The sequence below is a fragment of the Aulostomus chinensis genome, chromosome 9 (genome assembly GCF_037954235.1).
Source record: "Aulostomus chinensis isolate RoL2024-O1b breed Wild chromosome 9, RoL_Achi_v1.0, whole genome shotgun sequence".
Lineage (NCBI taxonomy): Eukaryota > Metazoa > Chordata > Actinopteri > Syngnathiformes > Aulostomidae > Aulostomus > Aulostomus chinensis.
The window spans coordinates 23494663-23511108 of NC_141328.1; the positions used below are offsets into that span (position 1 = coordinate 23494663).

At 41.3% G+C, this 16446-nt stretch overlaps 1 protein-coding gene across 3 annotated transcripts; it reads right to left on the reverse strand.

The window, feature by feature from the left end:
* Positions 1–294: 294 nt before the first annotated feature.
* Positions 295–15627, reverse strand: cdk11b (cyclin dependent kinase 11B). Of its 3 annotated transcripts, none has more exons than XM_086214359.1 (20): positions 15530–15627; positions 14569–14699; positions 13669–13808; positions 12646–12773; positions 12393–12528; positions 11917–12053; positions 11462–11587; positions 11239–11337; positions 10858–10995; positions 10699–10773; positions 8172–8398; positions 7967–8057; positions 7759–7880; positions 7567–7672; positions 7276–7397; positions 5612–5719; positions 5125–5241; positions 4569–4717; positions 1768–1957; positions 295–861 (listed from the first exon to the last, which is right to left on the reverse strand). In XM_086214359.1, exons 2-20 carry the CDS (start codon positions 14677–14679, stop codon positions 769–771), a joined length of 2415 nt encoding a protein of 804 aa, XP_086070485.1. In that variant the 5' UTR covers positions 14680–14699; positions 15530–15627; the 3' UTR covers positions 295–768. The 3 variants fall into 3 exon arrangements, with proteins under 3 accessions (XP_086070485.1, XP_086070484.1, XP_086070483.1); XM_086214358.1 differs by having other exon boundaries at positions 12393–12531; XM_086214357.1 differs by having other exon boundaries at positions 11917–12092; positions 12393–12531.
* Between the last annotated feature and the right edge of the window lie 819 nt (positions 15628–16446).

Genomic DNA, 16446 nt, shown 5'->3' on the forward strand with positions numbered 1-16446 from the left:
GCAGCTCAGAATCAAAGATTTTTATTGGTTTAATTCTAAAAGCCATTTTAAAAAAGCAGGCAGAGCAAAGACAGGGCCTCTTTTCCCCTGAAAGAACAAAGTATGGAGACAAAGTGTGCAGTGCAAGGAATGACATCACTTTTGGAGCGCTAAGACCAAGTTAGGTTCAAGGCTGGATTTTTGGGGGGGGGGGGGGGGGGGACTTCCTTTCTTTTTTTCCTCTCTTTGGCAGAGTGCACTTGTGTTTGCATAGCTGTGACAGAGTGTATAAATACAGGGAAGACGGCAGACAAAACCGTTTCAAGCTTTATTTCTAGAAAAAAAAAATGTCCCTCTGTCATTAAGTGAACTGACAGTCCTAAGTACATTTCTGACATAACGCTGGATGGAACACCAATGCTGCATCATTATACAGTAGCACAGACAACCAGGAAATACCAACCCAATAAAAAATCTGGCCCTCTCTCATTAAGTATAAAAGAAGAAATAAAAGAAAACGTGAGCGCTTCTAAGATCAATGGTCAGGTCTTCTCAGTCACAGTCAAAACGGCCACTTTTGAAATGGTGGCAGGGCCCGAAAAGAAGAAGCTGAGGGAGGGAGCGTTCTGGAGCCACCAGTCTTGCTGTGAGACAGTCCCGACTATATGGTTGCAATGGATCAGATACTGATCTGGTGTAAAGTTATAAACCAGTAATAACATCCAGTCCCAGAATTTTTTTGCTCCCTCGTTCTCTGTTCGCCAGCCAGGCATCCTGCAGTTTCAAGGCTCAGAATTTAAGGCTGAATCCTGGACCAACGGCAGACGCTCCTTGATTGCTAGTTGTCAGGTGGAAGCCGGTATCTTTTAGGTCGTCATCCCCCTGAAGACAAAAGGAGTAAAGTCAATTCACGGCAAATGAGAGCAGCTTGTTCAAGAGCATCTTTGATATCAAGATGACCAGGGCTGGGAAAACTCTGCCTAGATTCCACTGAGACATACATAAATACACAATATATATATATATACACACACATACATATACATATATACACATATATATATATATATATATATATATATACATATATACATATATATACATATATATATACACATATATATACACACACACATATACATATATACATATTATATATACATATATATAAATACATATATATGTATTTATATGTATATATACACATACATACATATATATAAATACATATATATACATATATATACATATATATACACATACATATACATACATACATATACATACATACATATGTATATATATGTGTGTGTGTGTATATACATATACATACATACATACATACATATACATACATATATATATATATATATATATATATATATATATGTTCTATAAGAATAGGCAGGAATGTGTTATTCTTCCTGGGTCTCAGTAGATTGTTAGTGTTGCATCTGTTTAACAAACATGTCCAACCTGACAGGAACTGAACTCAGATAAACGGTGAAATCTTTCAGCATGTAAAGCTCTATTTTGTTGGTCATATCAACACAAATCTTCCACTGAAACAAATGTCAGGCCAAAAATCAGCCTCCAAGCTGCCTTCTGGGTGGGTAGGACCACTGTTGAAAACATTAGGAACTAAAGGGTGCTCATCATGGAAACACAAGGAGGAAATAGCCGGACACAAAGCAGAGGCCTGTAGGTCTATAATCTATTTAACACAGACAGCGTTCGGAGAGCCTGGTAGCTGTATGTAATGGAGAAAGTGGAGCCTAATGTCCTTACCAGGTGACTGTAGGCCAGGCCTCCCTCGGGTGGACGAGGGCTGGTGCCTCTCTTCACCCTCTGCTGCTCGCTCTTGGCCGGCCAGGTGGGGAACATGGATGGTTCAATGGGCAATGGCGTCTCGCGGAAGTACTCGTGCTTGAGCGCCTCGTCAGACACAATCCTCTTACTGGGGCAGAAGGTGAGGAATCTGGAAAACGATGCAGCTCATATGAGATGCTGATAGACTCGAGCAACACAAGAAAAACAGGCGGCTCAGATTGTTGTGTGGGCTCTCTCTCTTTCTACAGAAACATCTATGAACACATGGCTAAATGTAAAACTTCACTCTGAATATACCAGACCCCTGAATGGCTGCCCTCATCTCATCTTTTTTCAGCAGTTCACCAAAGTCTTGTGTTGTGCTCCCTGGCGGCTGTTTTCCTGGTTGGAAAACCAATCAGGCTTTTGTCAACTGTTTAAGTATGGAGGCGTCATCTGTCTGTGCAACAGCCAGAATAAGTGACCAAAAAAGGGGTAAAAATCATTTTAAAAAAGACACAATAAGGCATGACATTGGTACGGCTATCTAGATTGTTGTAAATGAGCTACACCTAGCAACCACAACCGCTAAATGCTCGTGTCCAGTGAAAATAAAACTGGCGATAGAGATTGGGAAAGTCAGTACGGACTGGCAACGGATCGCTCCAAAACCAAAACACGATTACAGACTATTACAGGGAAAATAAATTCAGCGTGCAGAAAAAAAGCCACATATTTCAGGCATCAATACCAAAAATACAACAGATTTGGCTGAAACCGTCTCCAGCAAATAAAATGCAAATGATTTGAAGACTGAGCTTTTTAACGTGTATCCTGAGCTGCATCAACTGTTGAGACATGGGATGCAGCCCTGGCATGTGGAGCCAGTGGGCTTGTGGGTGTTAATTGTACATGACAGGATCAACACAGCATAGTGGAGAGCTGCTTAATGGGGAAAATTACCTTTCACTATGTGTGATTGGAATTTTCCACAAGCGAGAGAGAAAGAGAGACAGAGAGAGAGAGCGGTGTAGTAAATGAAACACCTGACTGAAAAGAGTTTTAAAAAGAGGAATCCCTTGCTGACTGACACCAGCTTTATGATACAATACTGGCATCCACAAACAATCTTCCACTCAGGTCTGAATGGCTGTTTTTGATTTGGAATGCCAAGAATGTGCACTTCTCTCCTGCACCTGTGAGCTTGCTACTCCTCAGGACCTTCAGGAACAAAGAGCCCGGCTGCTTTTCATTTGGCCATTTATACCGGGGACTGGCAATGGAAATTCATTACACTGGAGGGTCGTGAGGCCTGAGACGCTCACCGCCAGTCTGAACGCTGCGTCAAACCTTTATCCGCCCTCATAAAAACTAAACTTTACTCTTATTAATATGTGGAATACATTCTTCTGAAGGGGGACCAAAGCTTTCACACAGAGATGCGTGATATTCCAAACAGCTCTGTTATGTACTTGCCAAACTACACCTCTAAACGTCTATTCAGCAGCTCTGTCTGAAGCTCGTGTTGACCTCCTGTGGTCTGAATCTGTCTGGCTGTCTTTTGACAGCTGTAGGGACTCAGCCACGCTGGAAGGGTGCCAGACTTCCACTGAACTTTGACCCCTTTGGCACAACAGTGGACATGTTGTTGGCAAAAGCCTCCAGGGGTGGGAAAGATGTGAGAGGCTGCTGCTCGTGTCTGCTCTTTGCAGCAACAAACACAGATCTTTGGAATGTAAAAGAAATATTACTCTTAGTGAGGAAATTATTTTCCCTATTAAACGTGTGTTTTCTAAAACATTTTCCTGTAGTGTGGAGCATCACCATGGTGAGAGTGTCTGTGCAACGGAACATGGGGAGGGAACAGGAGTGCTGCAGAGGCACGTTGATGAATTACCATTCCGCTACCGTTGTCATGTTTTACGCCTGCTTGCCAGAAATGCACTGACTGAATAAAAAAGCTCTGGAAAGACTAGCAGAGTTTGACAGTGTAGCGATGCAATGATCCAAGTAAGGTAATTTCCACTGTAGGAGTCAGGCTGATTGTTTCTGATGTAACTGTTTGATATTTGCCTTTCACTGACATATGATTTCAGTGAGTATTACATCAGCAATGGCTGAAAAACAGACATCAAATGTTTTACTTCGTTTAATTCATATATGAACTTTTTTTCTTCTTAAAGCTAAAGTGCATCCTTTTTTGATAAAAATGAACATTCCTTACATTCAAGACTTCACCAAAATGCAACATGAAGCTCCCCGCTACATTGTAAATCTTCCATTTAACCCTCTGCTAATTTGAATGTGGATAAATGAGTTAATTGTGCAGCTCTTATTACTTTCCAAATGTTATCAGACCAAATAGGATAAACTGAGAGTGACAGTGGAGCTAATAACTTTGCAGTTTTTCCAGTGATTGCAGTCAAAATGTTGAGGATAGTTAATATAGAGTAGCCTGTTACAGGGGCTGAGACATAATGTTTCACGCTACAGCTTTAAACATGAAATTATCAAATGAAAAAAATCCATCAAAGTAATCATCCTTTATGCATTTGATAGTTGTTTATGTTACTAGCACAAACTGTCTGCTCATCATGCCTTAGATACAGTGGTTTGACCAGAGCACAGTTATGAATATACAACAGACAGAAAAAAAATACCACAGTCAGACTGTAGTGTTATAAAACTGCAGTGGAGTGGAGTGTGTGTGTGTGTGTGTGTGTGTGTGTGGTGTAGTGTTGCCTCTTGTGAAGAAAAGATTCAGTTTTTAAGACTCCTACTTGTTCATTAAGTCAAAGCCTTGGTCTGAGAGCAGCGCGCCAAATCGCTTTCGCAGGTTGTTGTAGGGATACTCTGTGAAAGTCATCTTCTTCACAGCGGGCAACTCGTTGTAGCCGGGCCAGATCTTCTCACTGGGTGACCCCAAATCCTACAGACAACACAAACATGTAGGTAAGATGTATGGCGTTGTAAGTGTATGGGATACGTGAGATTCACTCTTCAACCACAGACGTGCAGGGATGGAGCAGTTCTAAGTACATTTCAATGCTCCAATTCATCATTGGTGAAGACTGTAAGATGATGACTTGACAAGCCTAGATGACATCAGTCCACACGGCTGTTTTGCGTCATGCAGGTGATCTACTGGAAATTATTCAGGCAACCAGGGTGGGCTTCTTGGTGTTACAGCTACTGGGTTGATGTCTATCAGCAGCTCCACACTGTGGTGCCTAACAGAACTGACCAAGTCCGACACACGGCACACTTCAAAGATTTACAGGCTGTACACACAAGAGCTTTACCACTTACAGTCCAGGCTGATCAACACACATTTACCTTGAATATCTTGTTAATTTGGTCAACTTCAGATTTTCCAGGGAAAAGAGGTTTCTGGGTGAGAAGCTCGCCAAATATGCAGCCCACCGACCACATGTCCACAGCTGTTGAGTACTCCTGCGGAAAGAAGAATAAACACAGTGGCAGTCCACAGAAACGTAAAGCAGACAGTCTGCCTGGCACGTTTCTACATTCATCTGTCTCGTTTGTGAAAGTGGATGTGCTCTGACGGCTGCTGGACTAGTGCGGTTTCCCTGCGTAAATCATATTCTGTAAAACTCAACTTGTGTTTCAGTGGTATTTGGTAACTTATAAGCCAAGTGCTTCACAGATGTTGTCTTCTCCTGGAAATATACCTCTAGGTAAATCAGTCAAGGTGATGTAACTGCCTCAATGAAAGTATGAGGCCTTACTATTTGTTGTTTCAGCTATTAAAGTTGACTTTGTCTGACTCCTGTGAGGAAAGAGAGCTAGCTTCAGTTCTTACCTTGGCTCCCAGCAGCAGTTCTGGTGATCTGTACCACAGGGTCACCACTACAGGAGTGTAGGGCTTCAGGGGTGAGCCATACTCCCGCGCTAATCCAAAGTCACCAATCTAAATTACAAAAGTGTGTTTTATTATTCATTTGTTATAAGTATTGTCTAAATCCCCTATTAACTTTCAGAGGAGACTAAATTACCATTCACCTTTGTGCTACTTCATATCGGACGGTTTTATCAGGTCTGAAATATTTCAAGAGTGATCCCTATTTTATAGTTTTACAGTTTGCAAAAATTCCACTCCAACAAATGATTTATTTACACACAAGCCCAGTCTGTCAAAAAGTAGTGGTGTAATTGAGGATTTTTGTGTTGTCTGTACAGTGACAATAGCTACAGGAACAGCAGCAACCTTTAACTCTTATATATAAATTCCAATTTCTTAACATCTCAATCTCTGAAAGCAAATCTATATTTTTTTAGTTAAGAATCTACCATCTGCCTATTTTCCTAAGCCATCTAGTGTCCAGTTGGGTCTCTGAGAGTTTCAGCTCCTAAATGCACACAGAGGAGAGAAGGGCATTTCTCTTCATGTCTGACTCTGGAAAGGACAACAAACAACAAACAATCATGCATGCTTGATTACTGCCTTCTATTTCAGATCATTTCGCTGGCATAGTGACACTTTTCTTGGAATGCTCCCCCAAAATCACTGGAGTACTGAGACCTTTCACAGGAAGGAGCTTTTGTGTGTAGCCGATACAAGGAGGCAGACCTGGCTATCACTGACATACGGTGCCACAAACACCACACCTTCAACTTTTAATAAAACAACTGAGGAAAAAAAGAGATACAGAAGAGTGGCACCACAGTAAGTTCTCTGCTCAACTCTTTTCTCTCATGTTTTACAGCAGCAGTCACCAACCATTCAACCGCGATCAACTAGTTGATCTTCTCAATGTTGTAAGTAGATCTTTGGCGCAAAAAAGAGCAATACTGCTACAGTATAGGTCAAATGCAACTTCAACAGTCACTCCGTTTCAACCATGATAGGAATAACCAGTGCAACACTGTACTGGTCAAAGTCCTGTCTGAGAATTAAATGTCCTTATGTCTGAGTTTGCAACATTATCTGGAGCCAGTTAAAATAATCAAAACTGATGTGAAAAGGAATTCACTGTGAGCAGCAGTGGAGCTGATTGGATAATCTCGCAGCCCGGTGAGCCTCACACTCTACGTCTGAATGACTGCTGCCTCTTGCTTGGATTTTGTGGTCATTTAATTGCAATAAATGTATCAAATGATGCTGAAACTCATGATGCGAACTGGTACAAAGTGTAAATGCACGTGCTGTGCCATATCACGCCACAAGATGACAAGCAAAAACATTTTAAAATACTTCTTTTCTGAATGGAGTTTGGATTTGGGGTAGATCTAGCCTTTCTAAGAGATCTTGAGTTGGAGAAGACTAGTAACCTTTGTTTTAAAGGACAAAGCCATTTGTCAAGTCACACAGCACAGGTTCACAAAGTCCACACACTATGTGGGGAAATATAAAAAAGTATTTCCCATTAAATTATGATGACATTCCACTTATTTTTTTATTGCCCCACCAAGTTGCTCTGTAGCCTCGGACCCCAGATGTGCATGGGAATCACAGTGCTAGCATACCTTGAGGATACCCTTGTGACTAAGCAGCAGATTGGACGTCTTCAGGTCCCGGTGGAGAATCCAGTTATCGTGGAGGTGTCGGACTCCTCGAAGCAGCTGAATCATCAGAGTTTTAACTTCACCTGGAAGAGAGACATCATGGTCAAGAGGCTCTGATGTGAAAGAACATTCACTGCTTATCCCATAAATAAAAGATAATATCTCAGGAGTTACATTTTAATAGACGCAGAACACCGATTCCATTCATACACATGGAGAAATAAACTTTCTTTCAACAGTGTCTCACATTACCTGGCAAGAACGGCTGCTTCATGGTTTCCATCAGGCTTTTCAGGTCATGTTCGACATAGTTCATCACAATGTAGATCTTGTCCATGTTGCTTCCAACAACTATTTCCTAATCGAAAAATAGTTCCATTTAGAACACTTAACAGAATTCAAGAACCATTAAAAGTTTAATACAAATGTTTGAAGTTCTCTCACCCTTACGGTGACGATGTTTGGGTGCTGAGCTTTCAAGATTGTATTTATTTCTCGTAAAGATGTGATGGGGAAACCCTCCTTCTCTTTCTCCATCTTCAGTCTTTTCAAAGCCACAATTTCATCTGCAAACATGAGACCACAGTTGTTGTTTCACCTGTAAAAACACCTGAGACCTCTACAGCAAGTAGGCCCATGTTTACTTTCATACCGGTCTTTTTGTCCTTTGCTCTGTACACCACACCGTAGGTTCCCTCCTCTATCCGGTTCAGACACTGAAATTCCTCCACGCTGCGACAACCCTGACAAACATCACATGAACAACAGCGCTGAAGACCTGACAATTCTACTGACTTAGATGACAAAATACAGAGAATAAGTGGTGACATGAATAATTGTGTTTTGTTTTTATGAACCTGTAAAGCTGGCAAATATTTGGGCAGCTCCTTTTTCAGCTCCACAGGTGAAACTGGAGGGGAGTCAGGGACGTAGTTCTCTTCAGGAGTTGGGGAACGAGAATGAGTCTGAGATTGAGGCGTAGGGTCGCCCTCGCCTGTGTCATCCTCCTCCTCTTCCTCCTCCTCCTCATCCTCCATCTCCTCACCACTTTCCTCTGTGTCATGGTCAAAACGGGACTCTGGTACTGTGGGACAAGGGGTTTAGCATTGGTAAGCGCCTTTGACGGGAGCTATATGACACAACTAAATCATTTTTTGTGCAGAGCAATTCTTCATTCCATCAAATTCCATTTAAGGCTACAAAAGACTAATTTTGTTGTTACTGAATAAATGACAACGATAATCATTACATTTTTTGGCAATACACTGTAACACATTCAATATGACTTTTTTTTCTATTTGAACTACTATATTAAAACCCAAAATATTCCAATTACTATCACAGACAATAGTAAATTGTTCCACTTGTCAAAAACTTAATTGATGTTATCCTTGCTTTAAAAATGATGGCTCAACCAATTCTTTTTCCAGACTAATTTATCCGTTTCAGCTCCAATAATTTGATATACTATCTTTATCTGATCAATGCACGTTAACATGGCTCCACTTTCACTTCCTACCAACAAGTTGAATTGCTGATGTTATGCATGAAGATATCACAGCTATTATTTATGTCCAACGCCAGTCCCTAGTTAGGCTTTCAGTAAAAGAATGAAAAAAATGCAGTGTACAGATCACATGATGCCAACCATCATATGATAATTCATATGATAAGACCACAAACTGATGCCGAATTATAATTGGTTGCAGTAAAGAGTGTCAGTATTTGAGGGCTTGTCTTGGACTTGTCGACAGGTTCACAGACATTTCATGTAGTAGTCGGAAAATGACTGGTGTAAAACTATAAACCTTCACTTGGCAGTTAATTAGGATGGTACATCAAGATTAAATGACTGAAGTATAGAAAAGCCACGGTCATTTTGGATGCAGTATTTTGTAGCGCTGTTGACCCAAACTTATACTGAGAGGTACACTACAGTGTCTGTGACTATTAGGTGATTTGTGTGATATTGTACTCAGCATATGTATTCTTAAGTCATACCCATTTTTTGGGAGTGACGTTAACATGTAGCATGATCAAAGTGTAATCAGCTGTTTGAGTCCAACTGAACATTTGTACCAGATGTGATGAAATTGATCACGTTCACCAGAAAGGTACTGACAACCTGAAAACATAATGCCTCCGGCCACAGCTGTCGCCACTGTGGAGGTGTAATTAATGGATTGCTGAACTCCATGTAGCTGTTTTGGTTTCAAGGTCACGGTACTGGCAGCTCACTGTCATAACTTACTGGAACACTTGAGCAGAACTGAGCTGTAGTTAATGTTATTAATAACACCTGTGCTTTTTCCTTGTGTGACCAGTCAAAGTGTCTTACACTCTTACGTCTTGAACATTGGAGGTGGCTCCACCTTTTCATTTGGATCAGAGAATCGTCTTTAAGGTCCCCGCAACAAAGAGTCCTGGCAAGGACTTTTATTAACCTTGAAGAAAAGAATTATAAATACAACTCCCAATTGTCCAGCAGACAACGCCAAACTTTTACTGATCCAAATATGATTTATGCGTGATTTTCTGACCACGCAACTTGTCTGTTAAGACTGTTTTTCAGATAAAAACCAAACACAAAAACCTATATACCATACTCCACACACATAGTTACTCTAGTACAGCTGAAGAAAACTGGAAGCTTTTGAAAATTTGCAGATGCTCTTTTGGATCAACAAAACTAAAAACACAAGGGCTGCACATTGTCATTTATGCCACAAACCACATTTGAGGGACAGATTGTACGATGGGTTGGGCCAATGCATGATGCCACCATTTCTTCATCTGATACACATTAGGGTGTTGAGGGTGCATTGTGTTCTCTGCTAACAACTGTCCATTTTTCACACCACAATTTATCATGAAACTAAAGGGCTCTTTGATCATGCATATCTCCATCTAGGCGACCTCAGCAGAACCCAATATTTAAAAAAAAAAAAGTATTTTTTTCATGATGTTCAATGGATTTACCACAATCTTTAATCTTTAATTTAATCTTCTTTGGCCTGTGATACACCCGTCACCGTAACTGGTGAAATTTAGCCACATAATTTTTGCTGTTAAGAGACAAAGACAGCACTGAAAACATGCCCTCCTCTACAACACAGGCGTGCAAGCTGCAGCAGCTCAGCAAGGTGACATCATCACCTCACATTCTTTGCACTGGACTGTCTTGACTGCGTTGTAACAGGAAAAACATCCTGTTGCCTGATTATTAGAAATCCTCATCCAAATGAACCAGCAAGTTTGACAAAAAGCAAGCAATATGCGCGCGCGCACACACACACACACACACACACACACACACACACACACACACACACAGAGGTTTCTCTGTTTATACTGAGAGATGAGAGAGACGTCTGGTTTACTCACTTGCAGGTATATGATTTCCATTTTCCCTCTCCTCTTCAAAGTCTTCCTCCGACTGCTCTTCCTCACTCACATCCTCTGAAAAGCAGGAGGTCCGCAGTGTTCATCCTGTGTTGTTGTATATCTAAACATGACAGAGCAGTCTGAGTTTTGTTGTTTTACCTGCGCTTTGCTCAGACCTCCCTGAGCCTGAAACAGACTCATCCTCTTCCTCCTCCTCCTCTTCCTCTTCTTCCCCCTCGCTCCGGCTGCTGGACTCATCTTCCTCATCCTCATCATCATCAGAGCCCGATCCTGAAGCTAGAACATGATAAATAGTCAAGGGGCTTTGGAGTTACATGTTGATATACATACATTTCTGAAGTGTCACAGGTTCCAGTCAAGAAGCCCCAATCTTAGAAGACTCAAAACTAATGAGTGCATGTCCTCCAATCTTCCTAATCATCGTCTGAAGTCAAAATGTCTTTTCAAAGAAGTCAGGCAGGGATGTTTGGCACAGCGGAGCAGTCACTGAGTAACTCTAGTTAAATTACCATCCCTTACCCAAGGAAGACTCGGCTGAGCTGGATTTCCTTTCGCTGTCACTGATGTCCTGGAGGTCTGCCAGCAGGTCTTGGCCCTCTGGCTTCCCCTCCTTCAAAGCTGCAGCAGACATAACATAGCTTGAGATATACTAAAATAGAGTTCCATGACAGCATATCTAAAAATAAACATAATAAAAGCAAACAAACTTTTTTTAGCCACTGTGACATAATGGCAAACTCACTTGCAATTTTCCGTGGTTCATTGTGTTCAGGTCGGTCCCGGGGAACACGGGCGGGACTGCGGCTGCGGTGAAGTAGTTTTGGCTTTTCCCCATACTCGTCTGGTAGCATTCGATGGTGTGACGGTACTATGGACAGGATAGATATTAATCACTCATGCAGATTTAGCTTTTCAATTCACTTGGAGAATTAGGTTAAAAGAAAAAGGAACCTCTGTGAACAGTTTTAAGCACAGACCTTCAACGATCAGGATCTGCACTGAATTTTGCAGATTAACAGACTGCAAATATTCCTTGATTACTTTCATAAATGTACCAATACTTTTTCCTGAGAAATGAGAGTGGTTACCATGTGTCATGTGTTGTAGGATTGAAGGAGAGCAGCCACAACCTTGCTCAGTCCAAAAGACAAAAAAAAAAGCCTGTTGCTTAGTAGGCATTTGAATTTGTTCACTGACCATCTCGTCGAACCTCTCGCTCTTTGCGACGCTCTTCAGCCCTTCTCTCTCGATCCTTTTGTTCCCGTTGCTCTTTCTGCTGTTCACGCAGTTTTCTATCCCTTTCACGCTGGCGCTCCAGCTGCTCCAGCCGGTCCCTGTGGCCCAAAAAAAACCCAGGAGATTCCAGTCGAGGTCTGTCCAGACAACCACAAGCCCAATCTTGTCATTCTTTGTGGTAGTTTTTAGTTTGGTTAGTTAATAAAACTTGCTCAAGCATACAGTTAATTCATGGATGCAGAATTACTTCACAGACGTAATCATAGATTAAAAAATCATCACTCACTGAACACTTCAAACAGTTACAATCAATTAAAAAAGTTATAGCATTCAAAAACGTGCTCAGATCACTAACATGTAGTTTAAAGATGCACGTGATAGTATGAATTGAGGGAGAATTTTCTAAGATGTGGAGCCTTTCATGGGTTAGCTCTCACCTCTCTCTGCGTGAGTGGGCTTTGGCCTGTTCCCTGCGTTTCTGACGCTCCCAGTCTCGCCGGGCTTTGTCTTCTTCCCACTGACGCTTCCTACGATCACTTTCTCGTTCTTTTTCTTTGGGCCGTGCATGTTTCCCTGCTGTGGAGGCAACAAACTTGAGTGGATGCAGATGCACAAAAACATTTCCAAAGCTGTCCTATTCAGCTGTCAAACACATGTTTGCGTTTATATAATTAAGCAGCGATCCTGCACCTCCTTCAGCAGAGTGACTGCGATGACGTCTTTTATCTTTTCTCTTCTCCTCCTTTCTGTGGTGAGATTTTTCTTTCCTTGCTATTTGCTGTGGAGGCTTGATTGCAAGTGATTCGTCTTCCTCTCCTCTGTATAAACATAAACAAAACATTGGGAGACTCTTCATAGCCAGTGATGCTTCACAGATCAGCTACGATATTAAAACCACCTGTGTGGACCCTCTTTGCTTCGCCAAAACAGCTCTAACCTGCTGAGGGGTGAACTCTATCAGACCTCTGAAGATGTCCTGTGGTGTCAGGCATTAGCATCAGAAATTTAAAATATGGTTCTCTGAGGATCTGATTAATTTTTCCAGCATATTCAAGCACACCATGGCCATCCAAACAACGACGAAATATGATTAAACAGACCAGGTCCCCTTCTTCAATTGCTCAATAGTCCAGCGTGGACACTCATACGCCCATCGTAGGTGTTTTGCATGAGTAACCTTGCCAGTATGCAGCAGATACCGACACAACCCTGAAAGCAACAAGCTACAATGCAGTGTGTGTTGTGACACCTTGATCTCCTTAGTATATTTATAGTAACTCTTCAGAGGGATCAAAACAGACGACAGGCTTCTGTCCTCATGCACATCAATAAGCCTTAGAGGCCCACATGAGTGTCAGGCGCCACAAACCTTGTCCCTGGTGAATCAGTTATCCTTCCTTGGACCATAACCATGCATACTGGGAGAGTCTCATGACTTTCTTGAGATACTCTCTAATAGTTTTCTGTGGCACAAATCCTTACCCATTTTGCCTTACATGAACACATCATTAATTTCAGAAACTGCTGCCTAAACTATCCCACTGTTCGACAGGTGCCATTGCAAAAAGATAATGTTATTTACATCACCTCTCAGTAGCTTTAAAATTGTTTCTGATAAGTGTATGTTGTGTACTAGTTCATTAAAACACACCATGCATACATTTTCACTTTTCATAGCTCACAATTTATGTTAAGCATATTGGCTCAAAGTACCTGTCCTCAGTTGAGTCTTCCCGGGTATACGGGGAATTCCGAATTGTTATTTCCATCCTTTGATCCCGTAGTTCTCCTTCCTCCGGAGTCTCTCGTTTGGCTTCGCGATCATCCGCCTGTGGGACAAGGCCCTGTGTGAACTGGGAATGACAAGAGCACAGTATGTGGTGAAAGGTAAAGCTGACATTTTTAAAACTTACTCTTATGTGGAATAAGGACTTTATTACTAATACCTGAACGATGAGAATACAGCTACAGTCATTTTGCTCAGTTCAAACGGCTATTTAAAAAGAAGAAGCGATCTATTCTGCAGCAATGTGAACCACATGAACTTGCACTTGAGACTTAATGATCCATGATCTTCCAAAATAATAACAATAAATTTGAAAAAAACATGAATTTCATGATGAATAACATCTGTTTTTTTTCACTGTCAGTGAAAGTCATGTTTGAGCCTCAAACTGACATAGTAACATCCATCCGTCCGTTTTCTTCCCCTTATCCTGTTAAGGGGCTGAGCCTATCCCAGCTGCCTTCGGGCGAGACGAGGGGTTCACCCTGGATGGGTCGCGAGTCCATTGCAGGGCCAACACGTAGACAGAGAACCATTTGCTCTCACTACGCTTAATTTAGAGTATCAATCAGCCTCGTCCCCTCTTGCATGTCATTGGACTGTGGGAGGAAGCTGGAGTACCAGAGAGAACCCACACAGGCACAAGGAGGACATGCAAACTACACACATGCTCCCCATGCTCAAACCCGTAACCTTCTTACTGTGAGGCGACAGTGCTAACCACTGCACCACTGTGCTGCCCTGGCATAATAACATAAGCAGCGAAAAAAGAAAAAAAAAACTCATAACAAAACAAAGGTAATCCATTATTTTTGAAGGTACTTTACATTTTTCTGGCGCTTGGGATTGGTTCTCTCCTCTAATTCCTTTCTTCGTTTTTTCTCTAATAGAATTTCGTCAAGAGTTTTTACTTTCCAGGTCTCCTTTTCGTCCCCCATCAGCGTCCAATCTGCCCCGCCTGCACCACACAAACCAAATTCATTTTAAGCATTAGGAGTTAAACTTCAAACAAACAGAACAAGAGAAGACGACACCATAGCTAAAATAGACAAATACATGTTTACAAGTTGTGAGTTACTATTTCTTCATTTAACCAGCACTACAGTATACTTAGGAACCTCCAGTCTGCTTTACTGGAAAATTTTGTAAAAGGGGTTATCACTTTCTGGAAAGTTAAATTTTCCGTATGAGATTTCAATCTTCTTGTAAACCGACAGGTATATCAGCCACTGTCACAAGAGTTAAATTGAGAATCACTCACCATTCGACACAGACTTCAACACGCATAATCGTAATACGATAACAATGTGTGTATGACATAGAAAATAACTCTACTGGTGATGCGCAGTGACAGTTATGCGGTGCATCACAACGGTAAGATGTTAAATTAACCAGCACATATAGTCATTTAGGTTACGCGGCTTTATTTTTAAGTGCATACATGTATAAAAAACAACAACAACAACAACAACTTGTTAATCAATAGGTGGTCACATTGCCATTAGAATGAACGAAATGGCAGATGAGTGAGCGGATGAAAGTTATGAATGAGGAGGCTGACGCTAGTAACACATTAGCTAACTAGCGTCAACCTAGCTAAAACTAGCACGGGCGACATTTGACCAAATAATTTCTTAAGCTAACTTTGTATTTGTAGAAAGCACGGTTAGCATAGTGGGCGCGTCTATATGCTAGGTAACCCGAAAATGTGCCCGGTACTCTGTTTAAAAGACTTAATACGGAAAATGGTGAAATGAATCACCGAGTGGGTAATGTGCTAAAACTAACCTGAAATATGCGCAGCGGTCTTCTGAGACACCGGAAGCTCGACCTCTTCTTCGTGTTGTTGGTGTCGTGAGGATGGTTAGCCACCAGCAAATTAAGTGTATTACCGCCACCCTCTGCTTGGGAATCAGAATTTTATGTGTCCCTCGTAAACTTTAACATAAATTAGGGAGGAAGTATTTATCGGGATAAAGGAAAGATGAAGTTATAACCCAAATATAAATTTGAGCTCAGTTTTATCTGCTGACATATTCAGACCATAAAAAAATGACCTCCGTTTCATCTTCATTCAACTGAGCCAGCTCTGATTGCCCTGCCCATTCCATGGAGAGGCTGGAGAGCGCAAGTGACTTATTTACTGTACACACTCTAGAATAGAATATACTCTATATTCGTGTTTCATTAGCACATGTGAGTGAATTTTCCTGCTATAGATTCTGAAATATTTAGACAACACAATAAAAGTGATTAGTGTTAGTATAGCACATTTACTGATACATTTACAAAGGCGCTTGTGCACTTCTATGACAACATAGGCAAGTCACTGACGGTGGAAGTTCCACCATTTTCCTGGATCCAGAGAAAAACTCCCCAGAAGTTGCTGAGAGCTGTCCTTCAGATGTCATTTCTTGAATATTTCAGCAAATTTTCTAAACAGTGTACATATGGTCTGAATCTACAAGATATTAATAAATAGGAGCATGATTGAATAACAGAGGTCCAAAAATCAACCCTTGCAGCTCTCCTTTGTTAGAAAATGCCCCAATATTCAGCTACCAATGGATACAAAAGAATCTCTTCAAGGCTGGATTTGAACTACATCTGGATTTGTCAGAGACCAAAACAGAACAAAAACATTTCAGTATTTTTGACACGACTTTGGAGTAGTTCTTACAATCTTACATTTTACTTCCTTGAAC